Raw genomic sequence first — 18,244 nt, forward strand, 5'->3', positions numbered from 1 at the left:
AGAGAAATTAGAACGCAGCGCATCAAACAACTTTGCATCAGGGTAACATACAGAAAAATCAGGAGGTACGTAGTTGATTAACAGAGAGGTAGAACCAAATGAGCAAAACAGAAATCAGATTCAACTGAGGAAACTACATTCACAATCGTCCAGTTACGTGCTGTTGAGACGAGATCATGTGTTTGAATCTTCCACCTGCATCAAAACTTCCTCAGGATACTCCAGTTGGCCAGCGAACCTTCTTCTTCATTTTGATTGGTCTCTGGTATCGAATTTGAACTTCCTCAGCCAAGATATCCAGTCCCAGATAAATCGTGTGCTAAAATAATTCCATGACAACAATAGGATCAAACAGGATGCAAACTAATTAGCAAATTCTTGTGCTCCTCGCCCTAGCTTGTTCCACAGAACCGGCAAAATATCATCAGAAGTATGCAAAAGGTCATCAACCAACCAGGAAAACTTAAACCTTTTTTTTTGTGTGTGTGTGTGTGTGTGTGTGGGTTTGGGCTCAGTTTCTCGTACTTGCTGGGAATCCATGCTAGAGGGAACAATAAGAAAGTTGACAGGGTTTCCAATCACCACTGAAGAATTTAAAGGCGTTTGTCCTAAACAGGATATCTGCCATTAGTCAAATTTGACACATAAATGAGCTGACAAAAGGAATTTCAAATGGTGTAGGATCTTTTCAAGGAAAGTACTAGATTGGGACAAAGCTAAAAATCCGATCTCGGCGCAGTTACGGTATTGAGTAGTAGGAGATCATTAAGTCTCCACAGGAAACTTTGAAAAACTGGGTTTACCGAGAGGGAACTGTAAATCACTAAGTAATTATTGTTTACCTTTGCCGATATCCTCATTGCCTCACAAGCTGCTACTCTGCCTGCAACAAGAGCTGCAAATGGAAGGGCAGCTGAAAAACTATTGCCATGATGCAATCAACAGCATGTATATTTAGACAAATCCAGATCCAATAGATACCCAGTGTCGATTTTACCAGATGACCAACGCCTTCTAATTGCAGGTATTTGGAAAGTACAGAAGCCTGTCAAGGAAAACCTTCGCGTCAAAAGAAGATAGTGATCGAAAAGTAGGTTATGAATCTTGGAAGAAAAATTATTTTCTACTAGCTTTCCTCTTACCTCTGTTATGGAAACATGACTCTTCTCACTGTAATGATATGGCTACAAGTATTATCACATCATCATTACCGCAACATAATCATTTGAGGGACATACTTCTTTTCGTAGACAAGTTCACGTCCCCCTCTTTCATTTAGTCTGGAGACGTGTGATATGGCTGATGCCGATATTGTTTCTGCTGAGTCATCTCCCTCCCCATAATGTCTGAAGACGTTTGTTCCTGGTAATTTTGGTAACGTTTGCAATGAGTCGCACCCAGAGATATCCAAAAAATTTAAATCCAACTTTTCCAGTCCTTGAAGCTGAGTCAGTTTCTTGCAATCTCGTACCACTAGAGATTGTAACTTCTCACATCTCGACAAGTCTGGCAAAGTCTCCATTGATTTGCATCCAGCAATATCTATGTATGTTAGAGATCTTGATTTCTCTATCCCAGGAATCTCTGTAACACTATGCGAATAACTCAGAACGAAGTTCTCTAAGCTTTCAAAGTTCGACAAGTCTGGTAGTTTCTCTAGGGATATGCACCCTGTAATGTATATGCTTCGGCAAGACAAGAATCTCTCGAGAATCTCAACATCACGTAGATCGTGACAACAATTGATGTTCAACTGTTCGAGGGTTGCAAAGCATGATAGGTCTGGTAATCTTTTCAATGGCCAACAATGAGAGATATCCAACGCCTTTAAGAACTCTGCCCTATCAAGACCTCGAATTTCCACCAGATTGTGGCAACGGGTAACAGAGAATCGCTTCAAACACTGTAATTCTGGAAGGATCAGGCTTTCAATGGACCCACAGTGGTCTATATCTATGTTCTCCAAGAACTTTAAATTATCATGGCTCTGAATTTCAACTAGATTATCGCAATTCCTTGCATGTAATGTTTTAAGAGTATATAATTTTGAAAGGTCCAATCTTTGAATGGAATTGCAGTCATCTATTGACAACACTTCCAAGTACTTGAATCCATCAAGCCTTGGCGATAACAGCTTAGGAAAATAGTCAACATAAAGGTTCACTAGTCTTGAGGGAAGCTCCGGGATGTATTCAAGGTGATGGCATCCAGTAAGAACAAGTAACTCTAGGTCGATTAGGTAAGAAAGCTGTGGCAACCTAGGACCGTTAAAAGAGAGAACCAGAGATTTTAAGGAGGAAGGAAGCTCTGGCAAAGATCCGAGCTCGTGACAGTACCTTAGGCTAAGTTGTTGGAGAGAAGAAAGATTTCGGAAGCTTTCTGGCAGGTCAGATATTGGTCCACCGATTTTGAGAATCTCAAGGGAAAACAAGTCACCAATTTCACTTGGAATTTCCTGCAGTTCACAATATTGCAGATTTAGCGTTCGCAGTTTTTTCAGCCTTCCAATAGCACTGGCTAACTTTTCAATCTTCGAATAACTCATGTTCAGGTGTTGCAAATTTTGTAAATCCCCAATTGAGCTGGGGATTTCTCTCAATGAATCACAAAGGCTGGCACTTAGTATCTCCAGCTTCCTCAGAGAACCAATTGACGTAGGAATCTTAGTAATACCGGCACGATCTAAAGTGAGTTGCTTTAGTTCTTCTAATTCGCCCAGTTCGTCTGGCAGCTCCTTGAGGCGGGGACAGTTAGTCAAGTCCAAGGAAACGAGGCTCTTAACTTTGCCAATAGAAGGGTCGACTTGCTCCAACTTGGAGCAGTTTTCCAAAATGAGAATCTCCAATTCTGTTAAAGCCGAGAGATCCGGAATACATCTAATATCACAACAAGATCTAAGGTCGAGAACTTTCAGCCGCTTTGCCGCCTATACAAAGGAGAGTAAGTTATCAAAACATGAGTAGATCAACAACAGCGGCAAAACAGACAGAAAATCACAGAGCATGTCTTTTCGAAATCTTACCTTGATTGAACTCCATCCTCCCCAATTTTCTGTGATCGCCTCGTCAAACAAATGCAGCACCACTAACTTCGGCAGATGCAAATTGGTTGCCGAAAAGGGCAAATCGTTTTTAATGCCAAACCACTGAAGCCATCTTAATTCAGAAAACAGCTCGACAAAGTCTCCATTTAGATCCGCCCGCCTCAGTTGGTGGAACCTTAAGGTCCGTAAGTCTTTAAACTGTTCATTTGTGTATGTCTGGAGGTCAGCACGCCCGTAATCCAATGATGGGTCTTGGCGGCGAGAATTAGGGTACTTGTCGAGACAAATTGCCTGGATCCTTTCGGTTCCCTGATGTATACAACATCATAAACCAAGTGTTAGAACCGATTTGTAGCGATGCCCTTCAGTGGGCATCACTACAAACCAGTTATAACTCCTATGGTATAAATACAAGTTTCATTTTCGACCAAAAAAAAAAAAAACCTCACACTCAGTTTTTTTGTAATCTTTTGAAATTTGAACAACATTTCAAGTTTTGACATCAACGTAAAATTAAAAATACTTCTTGCTTTGAAAAATGTAAGGCAACTACACCTCAAAGTTTTGCCTTTTGCATTTTTGGAATTTTGTAGAGCTTGACTTCTATTCAGGGAAAAATACTTGAAACCTTTTACGACATGCACATGTCGACTTCTAGATTTTTTTTTTTCTCATGAAATAGCATAACTTTTTAAAAGAATTGGTTAAACATTGCCCAGGGGTTATTTTTTAAAGAGCACAGGCAGAAAGAGTATTTAGTTTTTTAGAGCCACCTTTTGTAATTCTTGAATTTCTATAGTGGATTTTGCTTATCCTCTTTCCGTGATTTTTCCCACAAGGGTTTTTATGTAAATCTTTGTGTTCGTTTCTTCTTCTCAGTTTTAATTTCGTCATTGTTTTCCACATAACAATTTTGAACCATGAAATCTTCATTTAATTGATCTACGATGTCTATACTTCATCTCTATAATATTTTATCTTTCAGATAACCAATATTTTAAACTAGACATGAAAATTACATATTTCATTAAACAAGATTTTATGTAGAATTGTAATTGAATGATCTTAAATTGATTATATATTAATTTTTGGCAGATTTTATTTATATTAGTGAATTTGAAATAAATCATATAAGTTTTCGAGCCTTGGAGTATCTATAATACAACTAGCTGTCACAATTAATCTGCGATGGACATAATGGATGTTTAAATATACTTATTCTCAAAAAGCAGGAGCATTTGTTTACACTGGAAAAAGGCTTAGAGTTGATCAGATTAAAAGGGAAAGAAAAAGGAGTGCCATGCATTACCTTTTTTTCCATTAGTATCTCGAATGCTTCCTCGCTGTGCCATAGTCTGCTACGTTTCTCTGTTGATCCTTCTTGGCAAATAATACTTCTTCCAAGATCTCTTAGTTGATCATGCATCATAAACTCACCATCATCTCCAATTTTTATTAAGCACCTCAGCTTTAATTCTCGAATTCCTTTACTTGCATAAAACCCACAGTCGTCCCACATGTACATGGCGAATTTACTCTCCTTGCCAATAAAAAAACAAGCAATGTCGAGAAAAATCTCCTTTTGTCCTTCTTCTAATGCATCATAGCTTATCCTCAATATCTTCTGGACATCTTTATGTGGTTTTTCTTTTAATTGGTTCAGGACATCATTCCAAACTTTTTGATCTGTTTCTCCATACAAGTATGAACCCATAACCCGAAGAGCCAAAGGAAGCCCACCCATGGTGGATATGATATCACGAGAGATAACCTCAAAATCACTAGAAGAATGGTCCATACGGAATGCATGTCTTTTAAATAGAAGCAAAGAATGCACCTCATCTAATTCTTCCAATTCATACTTGTACTCTACCTTGAATTCGGATTGATCAATAACAGCTTTATATCTAGTTGTAACAATGATTATACTTCATGTCATGAACCAATTAGGCTCTCTAGCCAAAGCATTTAGTTGATTCTGGTGATCAACATCATCCAAAAGAATGAGAACCTGTTTTCCTTTAAATCTAGATTTGATCAAATTAACTCCATCATCAACTTTACAAACTTGATGCTCATTTGGTTGTATTTCCTTAATTAGTTGATTTTGCAGATAAGGAATACCTTTGTTGCGAGCTGTTTCTCGAATATCCGGAAGAAAGCTACGATGCACAAAATCATTTGATAGCTCATTGAAGATGACCTTGGCAAGAGTCGTTTTGCCGATCCCGCCCATGCCATAGATTCCAATCATTCGAGCATGATTGGAAGGAGTGTTTACCCAACTCCTAATTTTGTTCACAGGATCATCAACTCCAACTAAGTTTTTAGTAACATCAAGCTGAAAATCATGTCGCAACTTGCTCAGAATAGTTTTGATAACTTCTTCCACTAATTCTCCTTCATGCCTGTCAAACAACAAAACTAATGATTTTACCAAAAAAGAAAAAACCAACAAAACTAATGATATCTTCGACGTTATAATTGATCTCATCAAAAGACACCCAGATATTTGTGAAGGATGGATGGGGCCAATTAACATGCAAGATGTTTTGGTTTTACAAATGACAATGGAGCCTGATGGTGTAACAGCCATTTCAATTTTTCCCCTTCCTTTTCTGCCAATATATAAACCTTGTCCAAGTAAAATACGGTGGAGCACCTGGCGCATTAAGATTCTTTAGAAGTATAATGTTTGTTATAAGGCTTAAGGTTCCTGCTAGTTGAAGGATAGGAGGCTGATTTATTTGGTTAAAAAAGTTTAGCAGAAGGGGAGGTTAACCCTCTAAGGCCAAGACACCCCCCAGCCTACATTGAGGACTTCGATGTAGCGGGTATCAAGCATAGACATGGTCAATGTAAAGTGTCCGATCTTTATGAACTGAGCCAATTTTATCTGGGGTGATCAGGCTTTCCAAGACTGAACATTGGAGTCCTTTGTAGGCATCCTGTTCGGTGACTGATACAATTCGCTGGAAGGGCTGTCGTTTCTGTGTTTTTTGCTTTGTACTGGAGAAAATTGTACAATTCTTGCACAGTTTGGTTTTAGTTATCGTTGGTTTAGTTTTCTGGCGCATCTTGGGGAGTACTAGTTCTGTTGTCTTTGGACCATTCCCCATTTCATCGATCTTGTGTGAATAAGAGAACTTACGAAAAAAATAAAGTGGAGATCGAAGTGACGTACCCATCAGCAAATTTCTCAGATTCCCATCCATTTAAGTAACTCACTTCTGTAAGGGCTCGTTCAACTTCTTGAATATCCTTCTTATCAAAACGCTTCTTATGACGGAAGGCCTCCCCAAAATTTCCCTTTAGATACCGTACATTCGAAGGATCCACTTTGTAAAAAATGGGCACCACCACGTGTGACATGCTCTTCTTGCAATCCATGATACGAACAAGCTCGCGGAGGCACCATTTGCTTGAAGCATAATTTTCAGAGAGGATGAGGATCGAAATCCTTGACCGCGTGATGGCATTGAGAATCTCTGAATCAAAATCCTCACCAATTTCGAGGCTGTTATCGTCCTTGAACACAGAAATCGGTACAGTCCCAGCATTGACCAGACTGCGGTAGAGGTGATCGGTGAATCCCTTGCGAGTGTCTGAGCCTCTGAAGCTCAAGAACACGTCGTATTGATCGCTACCTCCTCCCGTGGATATCGGAGGGACGGACGAAGGAACGGATGCTCCCTCAGTGCTCGCTTTGTCTGCACTCTTTTTCTTCTTCTTGAGATGATTGAATACAAGCACAGAGATAATAAGCGGAGCAGCGACCACTGCAAAGGAACGGCCTGAAACGAAACGGCGCATCCCTTTGTTTCCCTTGCTCAGACTTTGCCCTTTCTCCATGGGAAGTCTGACAGGCAAAAATGAACAGAGGATGCCTTCCTGCTGCACAAAGAGATTATAAACAAATGAATAGGCTGGATAGAGAGCACATGCTTTCTGAACGATTCCAAATGCAAAATGTTTAATGAACGAGTCTTTTTAGGCGGGCGTCTATCGGCAAAGCCAATAGCAAAAGTCATTGACTTGGAGCAGTAACATGAACATCTTTCTCTTCTGGGGAGAGTATCAAAAGTTTCAAATATATTGTATTAGTGCTAATTTAATCCTAAACTTTTCATTAGTGTCAATTTAGTCCTAAACATTTTGTATTTGTATCAATTGAGTCCATCCAGCCAATTTTAGTGGGAAATAGTTAACATAGATGTCGGCCGTCCTATTAGATGTGACCGATGCTGACGTGGAATTTATTTATTTAATATTTTTTAAAAAGTATTTTTTTGATAGTTATTTCAATTTTTTCTTTCATTTTGGCAGGCGAGGACCTTCGTGGCATTGCTCACGATCGGCGAGGCCGCAATGACCATGGGAGAGGGCCTTCACGGCCGCAGACGATATAGCCCTCACCCACATCCGGCGAGGGCGTTTTGGGACCTCGTAGGCCAAAAAAAGAGGAAAGAAAAAAATAATTAAAATTTAATTTATTTAAAGAATATATTAGAAAATGTCCATATCGGCGCCGGTCACGCCGGTTAGGAGGGATGGCGTCACACTTCAACGATTTTCTATCAAAATTGACCTGATCTACTTAATTAGCACAAGTACAAAAGGTTTAGGTCTAAATTGACACAATCGAAAGGTTTAGAATTGAATCGATACAAATACAATAAGTTTAGAATGTTTTTGGTACTTTTTCCTTGTCGTTCCATGGAGCCCGCCCTCTAGTCAAGGCAAATATCTGGGGGTTGCGTCCGCTCACGGACAACAAGAAGATGGCCAATCTTTATCTCTAGATGCTCGCTCTCTAGTCAAGGCATGTCATTCAACTTTGTTGGCATACCATTCAACTATTGGAAAATGAGTAAGCAAGTGGGAAAAGGTAGTATCTAAAAAATTTGCCAGACATTAAATGATGGCAAAGGGTCAGAAATCACCTAACATCTTCCCCCCACATCTCCATTTTTTCAATTGCAGCACGCCAAGTTTGGAAGAGGAAAAAAGAAAGCTAAAAGTCACATGTGAAGACGAATTGGAGTAGTTTCCGGTTAAAGCAAAGGTTCTACACGACTATTGTAGAGTATAGACTAGAATGATTGATATTTGGGAAAATCTAATTGTGATCTGTTCTTCTAGAAACATTAATAAAATTTTCTGCAACAATTGAGCATTTTTTTTTAATGTTTCACGGCATTAAGTAACTTTTTGACCTCGCATAGGGCCCAAGGACCCAGGATCGGGTCAAGAAGGGCATCGTAATTTTCTATCTGGTGGACTTCTTGGCCCGAGTGAGTTTCAGTTTAGCCCCTATTTAAAAGAGTGCAATTACTGAAAAAAGAGCAAAAATTTATTGCGTGGATTGGAAGGAATATCAATGTTATGGCATGGGAAGTGCTTTGAGAATTAAGGATGAAAAGTTAGACCATTTTATGGCATCTTACTTTGGATCAAGCAGTGAATGGATTTTCAAGTTGGTTGCTATTTTCGACGTGCATCGAAAATGTTTATGCGGGTAAATTATTTCGGCAAGTTAGATTGTGATATACGGATAGTGGATTTGGGCTCAAGGTAAATCTATGTATTGAGATATAAAACATGTTCATAGACTAGTTCTATTCCGGGGCATCATCATAACCGATGTAATTTTGAGCTTAGCTATAGCCGTTAGTTTCTAGACCTTATTACTTGGCATAGCGTGATGCGATGATTAGGCGACCCTAGCAAGCTTGGTCCCATTATTTAAAAACAAAATTAAAAGTATGTGCGATAATTTTTTTTAAAAAAACTAAAATTTATGATAAATATGTTGGGAAAAAAAAAAACACTTAATCGAGCTTTAACAAAGATTACACTCAAAGACTGTATCCCTCACCGAAATTGGATAATATGGTGTATTCATCGTCATCGACGCCGGTTATTATAAAAAAAATTAATCTGAGAATAAGTAAAATAACTTTTAAGAAATAAAAAAATAATGGGAAATTGGTTGGAAAAAATTAATGAAAAACTTCATTCATTCAACCAAAATTGAAATACAAGTACATCTTGAAATAATGTGAAAAAAAATTACACTTAATGGTGCTCTAATAAAGATTACACTCAAAAGACAATATCATCCATCACTATGATTAAGAGTGGCAAAAGGACATTAAGAGTGCTAATATTTGTGCACGATGCTCACTTCGTGTCAATATTTTTTTTTTTTGGAAAACTTAAATGCTAATTTTTTTTGAAAAACTATTATTTCAATGTCAACTCCTATGAGCTTCGCCGGAAATCTGACGTGGCATTTATGTGGCTTGCCGGATCTTCCAGGTTAGCAATAAAAAAAACCAAAAGTTAAGAAAATTTAAAAACAAAAAAATATGCTAAAAGAATAAAAAAATAAAAAATAAAACTGTTTAAATTGTGAGGACTTGAAACCCTTGTCACTGCCGCCGCCGTCGCCCACCCTCGCCGACAATGCCCTAATGGGGCCTCGCCGTAGGTGGACAAGGTCGGCCTCGCTCGCCCACGGCGAGGCTAGACCTTGCGGACCTCAACCTCGCCTAGATTTGTGACGACGAGGCCTTGCCCGTGGTCGATAGGGGTCGCCGATCACTTGGCGACCTCCGCCACCCATCCCTTACCCTTGCTGGGGTGACGACTTGTCGGCCTCGCTCTACCATAGCGAGGCTAGACCTCGCAGACCTCAACCTCGCCTAGATTTGCGATGGTGAGGCCTTGCCTGTGGCCGATGGGGGTCGCCGATCATTGGGCGACCTCCGACAGCCATCCCCTATTCTTGTCGAGGCGGCAGGAGCATTGCAACACATGAATTTCATTCTCTCTCTTTTTTTTTTTGTATTTTTAGTTAATTTTTAAATTTTAATTTAATTTTTTAAAAATATTTTATCTTATTTTGTAAAAACAATATATTACACGTGGTGTCCACATGGACTGATTTTTAAAAAAAAATTACACATAATATTAAAAAATTAATAAAAAAAAATGCCCCGTGTCTTGTTTAGCCAGAATTGACACTTAAATAATCATTTTTTACTGGAATTACCATTTAAGTGATCGTTTGAGCATCATACACAAATATTAACACTCTTAATTTCTTTTTGCTGATTAAGAGTGATACAATGTAGTCGTTGCCCTCATGTTCATGTTGGACATGTACTTCTAGAGTCAATTCTTTTAAAAATCAATCATGCCCCACGAAAATTATTTCCAAATCTTTTTGTCAAAATAGGGCCCGATTGCTTAACAAATAATTCCTGGTGTTCAAAGCATGCGTCGCATCACTGAAAACCAAGTCCCTAAAGACTTCACAAAACCCCTCCAATCTTGTTGTCACCGGTATAGTAAGTGTACTTTACAACAGCAGAAAACGAAATGAGACATCCAAAGAGTCTCCTAAAGCCTAGGTTGCGTAGGCATGTGGGTGGCCCGTCGCGCGGATGAACCAAACCCTTTAATCAACAAACTGCAATGATCATTCACAGCATTGCGGGCGAATTGTATCTGCTCTCTGCAGCACCGGCCTTCGATTTTGGCCTCTGTGGTTGGTTTTGAAAGAGGATCAAATCTCAAGGTCATGGGCTCAGGGCATGGTGAGGGGAGAGATAGAATATAAGGCTGCAGCACTCCTGAATAACGAATTTGATGCAGCAAGTCTGCCAACCTACAGAAGCATGTTTTAGACTAGATTTTAATGAACATAATCAATAATCATAATGTCTGTTTTATAAGATAATTAGCATGACAAAGCTGTTGGGGAGATAAAAATTTTCTTCAGTACAAGTGCATAATACTTCTTATTTTCATAAAACAAAAAGTAGTATACCATAGATCAAACGGAGAAGCATAACGCGTTATAGACAATAGCACATGCAATGCGGTTGAATAGAGAAGATGCTGTTTGTCTTTAGGAACAGAGCTGATGTTAATAATCTTATGCTGGGTAGCCGAAGTGCCTAAACTACAGAACAGAAAGATTTACTTGTTTATTTCACTATATCCAATAAGTAAAATCAGCAATGCGCGATAGTTTGCAAGGAGGTGAATTTCAACTTTACAAATTCAACGTCGAATACATGAGAACTGAGCTTATCAAATCAGCAATGTATATGACAGCATCAAAAGGATATTATCACACTAATAAAGTGATAGAAAATGGAGGAGATTGTCATCTTGCATCATCGTGTACTTTTTCAGGTGAAATACTAGAGCTCACATAGTATAAGCACACAAGTTAGTCTTTCATAGTTGTGATATGACTGGCATTGCATACCTCCCCTTGCAGAGCTTCATCGAGTTCGGGAGTGATATCATTAGAATGCAACCGCATCAAACAACTCTGCATCAACGTAACATATGGAAAAATCAGCAGGTACATAAATGTAATAGAGAGGTAGCACCTAATGAACATCAGAAAGCAGATTCATTTGAAAAAACTACATACACAATCATTCAGGTATGGGCTGTTGAGACCAGATCAAGTGTTTGGATCTTCATAAGCACCAGAACTTCATCAGGACACTCCAGTTGGCCCATGAGCCTCTTCAAGGTCAACGTGATACAACCTTAAAAGATAGTGAGATCTTCCCAATAAATTTCTTAAGGGGATTTTTGCAAGAGGAAAGAAGACAAAAAAGAGAGATAGAACTAGTTGAAAGAGGGGTTTTTTCCAAATCGAAAGGGAGAAAAGCATATTGAACATTGGTTTCCTAAATCATAAGAGCAACACAATACATCCGGCCATACTAAAAAACACGCACACCTAATAGGACTTTGCTAGCATAACAGTCTTTGGGTAAGTGTGGTAATAACAGTTCGTTATGAGGCACAAATTCTTAAAAGAATGAAACCCACAATAATTTTTAATTAATTATTATTTATTTTTTTGGATCAAAATAGATTGTTAGCATAAAAGCCACCACAGACTGTTATATAATGAATTCCCAACATGATAATGTGAAATTGACACCTTTTTTCTTTTCAATGCTACTGTGTTGCTTAGTTATTAGTTGTTACAATTGGCACATATTATCTATTATTTCTTTGAACCAAGAAATCTTCATGTCTATAATTTTTATACTCCATGTTTATATTATTATGGTCTTTCAGATTATAAATAATTTCAACTAGACATGAAAACTACATACTTTCAGTATACAAGATTTTTAGTGCAGAAGTGTACTTAAAGGATCTTGAATTTATTGTAGATTAGCTTTTTGACATATGCAATTTATATCAATGAATTTGAACTTAATTATATAAATTTTTCATCCTTGGAATATTTATGATTTAATTAGCTGTCATAATTAATCTGCGATGGACATCAATGAATATTTAACTATACTTCTCCATAAAAGTAGGAGCATTTGTTCATGCTAGATAAGATTGGAAAACATTGGATTAAATATTTGAAAATTTGAGGGATAGAGAAAGAAAGAGGAGTTCCATACGTTACCTCTTTCCATGAGTGCGCTGAAGGCTTCCTCGTAATCCCATATTCTGCTACATTCATCACCCGATTATCCTTCACAAATAATGCTTCTTTCAAAAATCAAAATCTCCCAGCTGATCGTGCATCACCATAATCTCTAATTTTTACTAAGCACCTCATCTTCAACTCTTCAATTCCTTGATTTATATAAAACCAACCGCCGTCCCACATGTACGAAATAAGCAATAAAGAAATATTGTGTTCTTTCAAGGGATACAAACAATCACTTTTAGAGAAATTTTTTTCAAATCATTCATTCGGTTAAACAAATAGAGCCTTACAGTTTTTTCATTTCCCAAAAACTCTCACTAAAAGCTTAACTAAAAGAAGCATAAGGTACAAATGGAGACAGAGGCTCAGCAGCGTTTTCAACCGTCCGATAGCACTGAAAGGATTTTCAATGTCAAAATAACCTTGCGAAGCCTGTAAATCCCCCTGAGCGGCAGCGAAACCTGTCAATGACCCACGAGAACATAGATCAAGGTGTAGGAGAGAAGAAAGATTCCCAATTGAGCTAGAGATTTCTCTCAATGATGCACAACCATGCAGGCCAAGGTATTAGAGAGAAGAAATATTACCAATTGAGCTGGGAACTTCTCCCAATGAATGACAATACTGCAGGTTAAGATGTAGAGAGGAAAGATTTCCAAAGCTAGGGATTTCCCGTAATGACCCACAACAATAGGCACTCAATTTCTCCAGCTTGCTCAGAGAGCCAATTGACATAGGAATCTTTGTAACACCAGCATGATCTAAAAGAAGTTCTTTTAGTTCTGCTAATTCGCCCACTTCTTCTGGTAGCTCCTTGAGACCGTGACAGCATCTCAAGTCCAAGGAAACGATTCTCTTGAGTTTGCCAATAGAAGGGTGCACTTGCTTTAGTTTGAAACAATCTTTCAAGATGAGAACCTCCAACTCTGTGTGAGTCGACAAATCATGAGTACCTCTTAAATTTTCGCAACGTGTAAGGTCGAGAACTTTTAACCGTTTTGCTGCCTATAATAAGGAGAACAAGCTGTCAAAACATAAGTTGATCAACAAAACAAAATCAAACAGAAAATCATAGAGGGTGTCTTTTTTCCATCTTACCTTGATTGAACTCCATCCTCTCCATTGCTCTGTGATCTTTTCATCCGACAACTGCAATACCACTAAACTCGAGAGAAGCAAACCGTTTGACGAGAAACACCATTTACTAAATATTGCCAATCTTTTGTTCTTCTTTTCAATTCCAAACCACTGAAGCCACCTTAATTCAGAGAATAGGTTGTTAAAGTCCCCACTTAAGGCCACCCTTCTCAATTGAAGGAACCTTAATCTCTCTAAGTTCTGAAACTGGTCACTTGTGTATGTCTGGTGGTTCACGGAGCCTTTAAATAATGGGCGGTCAGGGTATTTGTCGAGACAAATTGCCTGCACCATATCAGTACCCTGCGTATCAAATCAATCAATTGAAGTTTCTAATGATGAACAATTCCCTCTTTAAAAAGAAACAAGCACGAATTTATTACTATTTTCTGGTTTGACATTGATGAATTATATCTATACAGAAAGTAGTAGCGATTGACAGTGGTTCACTTTTAAGAGGTAAATGATGAAAATAACCCGTGAATTCATTTAAAACTAAATAAAAATTTGTTAGCAAGTTGATTTTGAGGTAATTTAGGTGGAGAGACTAAAAGAGAAATCTCTACCTAGAGAGTAATGTCAAAGGATATATGTGGCAAGTTACGGAGGAGACAATTGATGCATGTGACAAATAACGCATGTGCAAGTTACGCGCAGATGGCCTTGAAACGTGACAAAGTGAAGCTTATCGCCAACAACACAGGAGTTTCAGACAGTGGAGCAAGCCTTACCCATGGCCAGTTCTACGAGAAACCGAAGGACCGACAAGAGGCATTAGTATAAAAGGGTTGTTCCAGGCAAAATCAGAAACGCAAAACACAACAAAGTCTATCAGGCTATATTTACTTTCCTTGTAATTTTGAATTGGCATGAACATTGACAATTTAAGTGAAACATAAACTCTTTCAAAAAATTGGCTTCATGCTTAAAAATTTATAAATAAATAGAAAGGTATCACGTTCGTCTAGCGGTTTTTGGCATAAAAGGGCATTGTCGCATGATATATATGTGCGTGTGTAAAACATAAAACAACTTGGAGAGGAAAGAAATGTTTATTAGAAAAAAAATGACAAGAGAAAGACAACGGCAAGGAAAGAAACAAAGAAAGAAAAATCCACTCTTCGCCACACACTTGACCCAAACCAAGAGATGAACAAGGTCAACGAGATACGATCTTACAAATATAGTGAGATTTCCTTAATATAATTCTTAAAAACATTGGTTTCCTAAATCATAAGAGCACCACATTACATTCGGCCGTACTAGATAGCATGCACACGTGATATGTGTTCCACGTTACTGTATAATTGGCACATATTATCTATTATTGCAGTCTTTCAGATTATCAATTTTTTATACTAGATATGAAAATTACATCGCTTTATAGTGTGGAGTCGTTGTTAAAGGATCTTTAATTGATTGTGGATTAAATTTTTGACGGATGTAAATCATATCAATGAATTTGAACGAAATAATATAAGTTTTCATCCTTGGAATATTTATAATCCAATTAGCTGTCACAACTAATTGGCAATGGACATGAACAGATATTTAGACAAACTTTTTCCTAAGAATAGGAGCATCTGTCCATGCTAGATAAAATATGACAGTAGATCAGATGAAATATATGAAAATATCAGGGAGAGGGAGAAAAAAGGGCGTGCCATATGTTACCTTTTTTCCCATTAGTACTTCAAGGGCTTCCTCGTAGACCCATAATCTGCTGCGTCTCTCGGGCGATCCTTCTCTGCAAACAATGTTCCTTCCAAGATCTCTCAGTTGGTCATGCATCCCTAACTTACCATCATCTCCAATTTTTATTAAGCACCTCTTCTTCAGCTCTTCAATTCCTTGACTAGCATAAAACTCGCAATCCTCCCACATGTAAATGGCAAAATTGCTCTTTTTGCCAATAAGAAAACAAGCAATATCGAGAAAAATCTCCCGATGTTCACGTTCTAATGCATCATAGCTTATCTTTAGTATCTTTTGAACATCTCTGTGTGGTCTTTTTTTTAATTTCATCAGGACATCGTGCCATATTTTTTCATCCTTTTTTCCATACAAGTACGAACCGATAACTTGAAGAGCCAACGGGAGTCCACCCAAGGTGGATATAATATTACAAGATATATCCTCAAAGTCTCTCGGAGGATGGTCCATGCGAAATGCATGTCTGTTAAATAAAAGCAAAGAATGCTTATCATCCATTTCTCTCAATTCATACTTGTATTCTACCTCAAATTCAGATTGATCAAGAACGGCTTCATATCTAGTTGTAACAATTATCAAACTTCCTGCCATAAACCAATTATGTTCTCTAGTCAAAGCATCGAGTTGATCCTTATGATCTATATCATCCAAAATAATGAGAACTTTCTTTTCTTTGAAACCAGATCTGATTATATTAATTCCATCATCAACTCTAGACACTTCACTTTCACTCAGTAGTACATCCGATATTAGTTTACTCTGCAGATACTCAATACCGTGGCGTTTGACAGTTTCTCGAACATCTTGAAGGAAGCTAGTCTTCTCAAATTTATCTGAGAGTTGATTGTAGATGCACTTGGCAAGAGTTGTCTTGCCTATACCGCCCATACCATAAATTCCAATCATTCGAGCACCCACAGAAGGACTATCTGCCCAATTCATAATTTCCTTCAAATGACCTTCAATTCCAACTAGTTCCTTGGGAACATTCAGCTCAAAATATCTCTTTAGCAAGCTTTGAACTTTTTTGACAACAATTTTTATCAATTCTCCCTCACGCCTGTCAAGCAAAAAAAACAATTAGAGATTATGAAATTAGACATAATGCAAAGTGTCGGATTCTTATCAACTAAGCCAACTCCCTTCGGCAACAGGAGGCCGATTTTATCTGGTGGTGATCAAGATTTGGAAGACCGAGCATTGGAGTGCTTTGTAGGCATATTGTTGACCGATGTATACTATTGGCCGGAGGGGTTGTGTATCTTTGTTTTTCACTCTGTATTGGAGACTATTATAAAATTCTTGAGCACTATGAGATACTTTTGGTTTTAGTTGTTGCCTTAATTGTCAGGGGACATGTTGAAAGTGCTAATGGTTGTCATCTTTGGGTCATTATTGTTGTTCATTGGGACATTTGCTCTATGTTTTTGTAAGCTAATGGGGGAAATAGTTCATCCACATTTCATCCATTTTGCATAAATGAGAAAACTCATGGAAGCAAAAAAAAGAAAAAAAAAAGTTCAGGTGGAAGTGAAGTACCCGCTAGCAATATTCTCAGATTCCCATCCGTTCAAGTTGCTCACTTCCTTAAGTGCTTGTGGCCCTTCCTGGACATCCTTCACATCAAAATGCTTCTTATGTGAATCGAAGACCTTCCCAAAGCTTCCTTTTAGATACCGGACATCCGATGGGTTCACCTTATAAAATATGGGCAACACCTCATGTGACGTGCCCTTCTGACAGTCCATCATATGAATGAGCTCGCGGAGGCACCATTTGCTCGAAGCATAATTTTCGGAGATGATGGGGATCGAGATTTTAGATCGTTTGATGGCATCAAGAATCTGTGAACCAAATTCCTTGCCAATCGGAATGCTGTTCTCGTCCCTGAACACGCAGATCCGTATCCCTGCATTGGATAAACTGTGGAAGAGGTGATCGGTGAATCCCTTGCGTGTATCTGAACCTTTGAAACTCAAGAATACGTCATATTGATCGCCATCTCCTCCTGTGGGTGTGGGAGAGACAGACGAAGACGAAGGAGCGGATGCTCCCTCAGTGCTCTCTTTTTCTGCACGCTTTTTCTTTTTCTTGAGATGATTGAATACAAGCATAGAGAGAAAAATTGGCGCAACAAGGACCGCAAAGGAACGACTTGAAATGAAACGGTGCATCCCTTTGTTTGCCTTGCTCTGACTTTGCACTTTCTCCGTGGAAGTCTGATAGGCAAAAAAATGAGAGAGGACGCCCTTCCTGCTGCACAAAAAGATGTAAATTAGCAAATCAAAAGGCTAGATGGCGAGCACATGCTTTCTGGACGATTCTGAATGCAAAATATTGAATGAACAAGTCTTCTCTTTCCAGTGAACCTCGCCCTCCAGTCAAGGCAATATCATTGGGTTGCGTCCGCTCCTGGGCAAGAAGAAAAGGCTAATCTTTATCTTGAGATGCGTGCCCTCTAGTCAAGGCCAATATTCGTCGGAGAGCACATGCTTTTCTGAACGATTGCGAATAGGAAAACATTTGATGAAGAGAAGGTGCCTTCACACTGCACAAAAAGATCAAAATAAACAAGTGAAATGCTGGATGGAGAGCACATGCTTTATAAACGATTCACAATACAGTCTGTTTAATGAACGAGTCTTCCTAGGCGCGTGATTATTGATTAATCCAAAGTTATCGACTTGGTGTAGTGTAATGAACATCATCTCTTTCACATGGACCACGTCCTCTAGATGTGTGCACTTTCCTAACTGAGGACATTATTGTTAACTGTCTTTGATTGGTTGGTTAAAAGTTAAATACATCGTTCACATGTAAAAACTAAAGTTAAAATGTTGATGCCTGTATTTTGTGAG

General features: G+C 38.4%; 1 protein-coding gene and 1 long non-coding RNA gene across 2 annotated transcripts in view; both read right to left on the reverse strand.

Annotated features, from left to right (window-relative positions):
- Positions 1-211: 211 nt before the first annotated feature.
- The window catches only part of LOC115751706 (TMV resistance protein N-like), a 50,426-nt gene continuing 32,393 nt past the window's right edge, over positions 212-18,244 (reverse strand). Inside the window, exons 3-11 of the mRNA XM_048280707.1 lie at positions 15,881-16,261; positions 4,353-4,885; positions 3,023-3,352; positions 1,212-2,926; positions 1,143-1,170; positions 982-1,045; positions 843-895; positions 526-621; positions 212-319 (exon numbers count right to left, since the gene is read on the reverse strand). Of these exons, the coding sequence (XP_048136664.1) occupies positions 212-319; positions 526-621; positions 843-895; positions 982-1,045; positions 1,143-1,170; positions 1,212-2,926; positions 3,023-3,352; positions 4,353-4,885; positions 15,881-16,261 (3,308 nt within the window). The remainder of the gene's footprint in view (positions 320-525; positions 622-842; positions 896-981; positions 1,046-1,142; positions 1,171-1,211; positions 2,927-3,022; positions 3,353-4,352; positions 4,886-15,880; positions 16,262-18,244) is intronic.
- LOC115751705 lies at positions 11,293-11,613 on the reverse strand. Its single transcript, XR_007198712.1, has 2 exons — positions 11,495-11,613; positions 11,293-11,393 (listed from the first exon to the last, which is right to left on the reverse strand). It is a non-coding gene; the product is annotated as an uncharacterized LOC115751705 (long non-coding RNA).

Source organism: Rhodamnia argentea, chromosome 6 (assembly GCF_020921035.1).
Source record: "Rhodamnia argentea isolate NSW1041297 chromosome 6, ASM2092103v1, whole genome shotgun sequence".
In the NCBI taxonomy this organism is placed as follows: Eukaryota; Viridiplantae; Streptophyta; class Magnoliopsida; order Myrtales; family Myrtaceae; genus Rhodamnia; species Rhodamnia argentea.